Genomic DNA, 2,730 nt, shown 5'->3' with positions numbered 1-2,730 from the left:
GGTATTTATAATTGTTGAATTATCTTTACTAAATGCTGATAAAATCAGGTACTAGATGTTTACTGTTTGCTGATGAAATAATTAAAACTGAGTAAAAATAGATGGAGATTTACAGTATATTAAGAGTCATTAGAATTTGTTTTCTAAGTGGACAGGTGACAGTCCTGCAGTTATGGGAGACATCTTGGTTTTAGAATGTATACAAAAATCCAGGGAAAGTTTAGAGGTGTGATAATGTATGTTCATCTGTCCTGATAAGGGTATTTCTGAGTTACAGACATAGCAATCGGGAAGAGAAAGGGAGAGCTAGAAGCCCTTCCCCTAAAAAGAGCTATCGACGACAGCATACTCCGGGTTACACAAGGTAACAAGATCTTGTCCCTGTGCTTTTGGATGGAAGTTGCCCTGGCGATTGTGAAACAGCTGGGTGTAATCTGTGAACGAAATTTTATTCAGTTAGCTAAAATAGATTGGATCGGATATCCAGAAAGTCAGACAGGGTCCTAAAGTGCTCAGTTTGGTGCTCTTGAGCTTAATTGCTAGTTAACACCTTGGACAGCTTCCCAAACCAATTCACGTGGTTGCTGGTTCTCCATGTGTCCCGCATCACTGTGCAAGGCAGTAATGTGAAGTCAGCCTTTGTCCCATGGACTGTTAATTAGAAGCATTCTGTTTCACTGTCATCAGGAAAATATGACCTTGACAGCATCATCTTAGCAGTCAACTGAAAACAAGAAGGCTGAAAAGAGGGAGAAAACAGACTCTTGCTAGGGGCGTGGTAAAGCAGAACATTTAGACATGTACTTACAAGCTTTGCTGATTGGCTACCAAAGAAAACACGATGTTAAACAGCCCTAATTTTGGAGATTGTAAATCATCTTAAAGATTGGAAAGCAAGGGGGCGGGGCGGGCCCAGCGTGCTATTGATTCACAGCAGTGGTGTTTTCTACACAAATAGAAAGATCTCTCCAGAGGAACTAGAGCGTAAACGCCAGGAAATGATGGAAAATGCCAAGTGGCGGGAAGAGGAGAGAGCGAACAACCTCAGGAAACACCGAAAGGAGGAGGAGCTGGAGCGAGAACTGGAGAAACTCGACTCCCGAGATGGGAAGTTCTTCAAGTGAGTGTCTTTTATTATCTGCTTTTTCATTCAAGGGAAGTGTAGGCCACAGCTTCTATGGAGCTTCTGTGGAGGAGTGAGTGATGGCCTCAACGTTTGAGATGTTTCTGATTATAGTATAAGATCCATCTCTGCTGTGTTTTATGGTAGAACTAATGACATCTACTGTTCCCAAATTCTCTTCTTAACCCAAAAGATAGCTATTTCTATGATGGCCTTGGTAGTCAGACTCAGAAACCGGTAATAAGTTATTTTTTGCCATCCTGTAGAAATGCCTAGTAGTGTTTTACATGCAGATATTAAAAAGTTCTCTGTTTTTAGGAGCTTGCAACAGTTTTAGGCCTGCAAGTCTGTGTGCCAAGAGCTTGTGGGACTGAAACCTGTGCTCAACAAGCAACAAGACCATTTCTAAACACAGGTGGTAACTTACAGTCCCTTGTGCACACGGCAGGCAAAGGAAACTGGAGTGGCGCAAGGCCTTCCAGAAAGTGCAGTGGTGTGTAAGAAAGATCTTATAGCAGTGTTACGTATTTTGGAGTTGCTGCAGCATAGTATTCTCCAGGCTCTATAAATTAATCAGAGGAGAACGTATACTTAATTCCTGAAGCTGTCCAGAACTGGAATCACATAAGTCACCGTGAGCAAAATCTCTTGTGGAGAGAGATTTTTATGTGTTTCCCTGTGTAGAAGCAACTGGTTGAGCTAACAAACTTTCTGTTTATTGGCATGTTGTTTGAACAGGGAGATGGGAGGAGATCATTCAGAAAAGCACAGCAGTGTGATCTGAAGTAGTAGAAAAGAGCGAGTGGTCACAAGGATCCCCTCTCTCTCCTGTAGCTAACGTAGTCATTTACAGCGTGAGCTCTGGCATTCCCAGAGGACTGCTGCCCTCAGTTCAGGAACACATTGCTTTTCCCTCGTTTGCTTCACGGAAAGCAACCAAGTCCCCTGTGGCGGATGCATTTGTAATTAACGGTTAGTTATATTTGGAAGACGGAGGAGACTTGAGAGCTACTGAAAATATATTTCTGAGCACTGACCTTAAGTAAGGCATTGAATCTGTTACAAGCCAAGCTAAAAGATCTTCAGTTCTTTCAGTACAGACTTTAATAGGAAATAATTTGCTGGTTTCTATGTTAGATTAATTTGGGTAGATGACTTGGGGATGGTGGATCCTGCTAGAAATGGTGTAATGTTTGGAAGGAGATTCTAATATCTTTCTTCGATTCAATTTTCTGCAGTCGCTTAAAACTCGAGAGTGCGTCTACCTCCACCCTAGAAGATCGGGTGAAACGCAATATCCACTCCCTTCAGAGGACGCCCGCTGCCTTGGAAAAAAACTTTATGCAGAGATGAAACTTGTTCTTCCTCTGCTCCTGTGTTAAATGGAGACTTATTCCCAAAGGTGAGAGACCTCCAGCACAGGCTCACTGCTCTCTCCAGGAACAGTTGCCATCTCCCAAAGAGGCGCTGGATTTCTGTGCTGCAGCCTGCGGCGGGTTCTGGACTTCTGGCATTGTGAATACACCTGTAATGAGTGTGACCTTGCAAGCAAACCTTTGCTGGAGAACTCGTGAGCCTTTGTATTCTATTTTTAATGTATTCCCAGA

At 42.9% G+C, this 2,730-nt stretch overlaps 1 protein-coding gene across 1 annotated transcript; it reads left to right on the top strand.

The window, feature by feature from the left end:
* Nucleotides 1–259: 259 nt before the first annotated feature.
* CWC25 (CWC25 spliceosome-associated protein homolog (S. cerevisiae)) lies at nucleotides 260–2,476 on the top strand (the record flags this gene model as incomplete). Its single annotated transcript, XM_009583691.1, has 3 exons — nucleotides 260–364; nucleotides 959–1,120; nucleotides 2,362–2,476. Coding segments are annotated over 3 exons (382 nt in total), but the record flags the coding sequence as incomplete, so codon positions are not given.
* Nucleotides 2,477–2,730: the final 254 nt, after the last annotated feature.

Source organism: Fulmarus glacialis, unplaced genomic scaffold, assembly GCF_000690835.1.
Source record: "Fulmarus glacialis isolate BGI_N327 unplaced genomic scaffold, ASM69083v1 scaffold21310, whole genome shotgun sequence".
In the NCBI taxonomy this organism is placed as follows: Eukaryota; Metazoa; Chordata; class Aves; order Procellariiformes; family Procellariidae; genus Fulmarus; species Fulmarus glacialis.
This window is presented reverse-complemented; position numbering and strand designations above follow the sequence as displayed.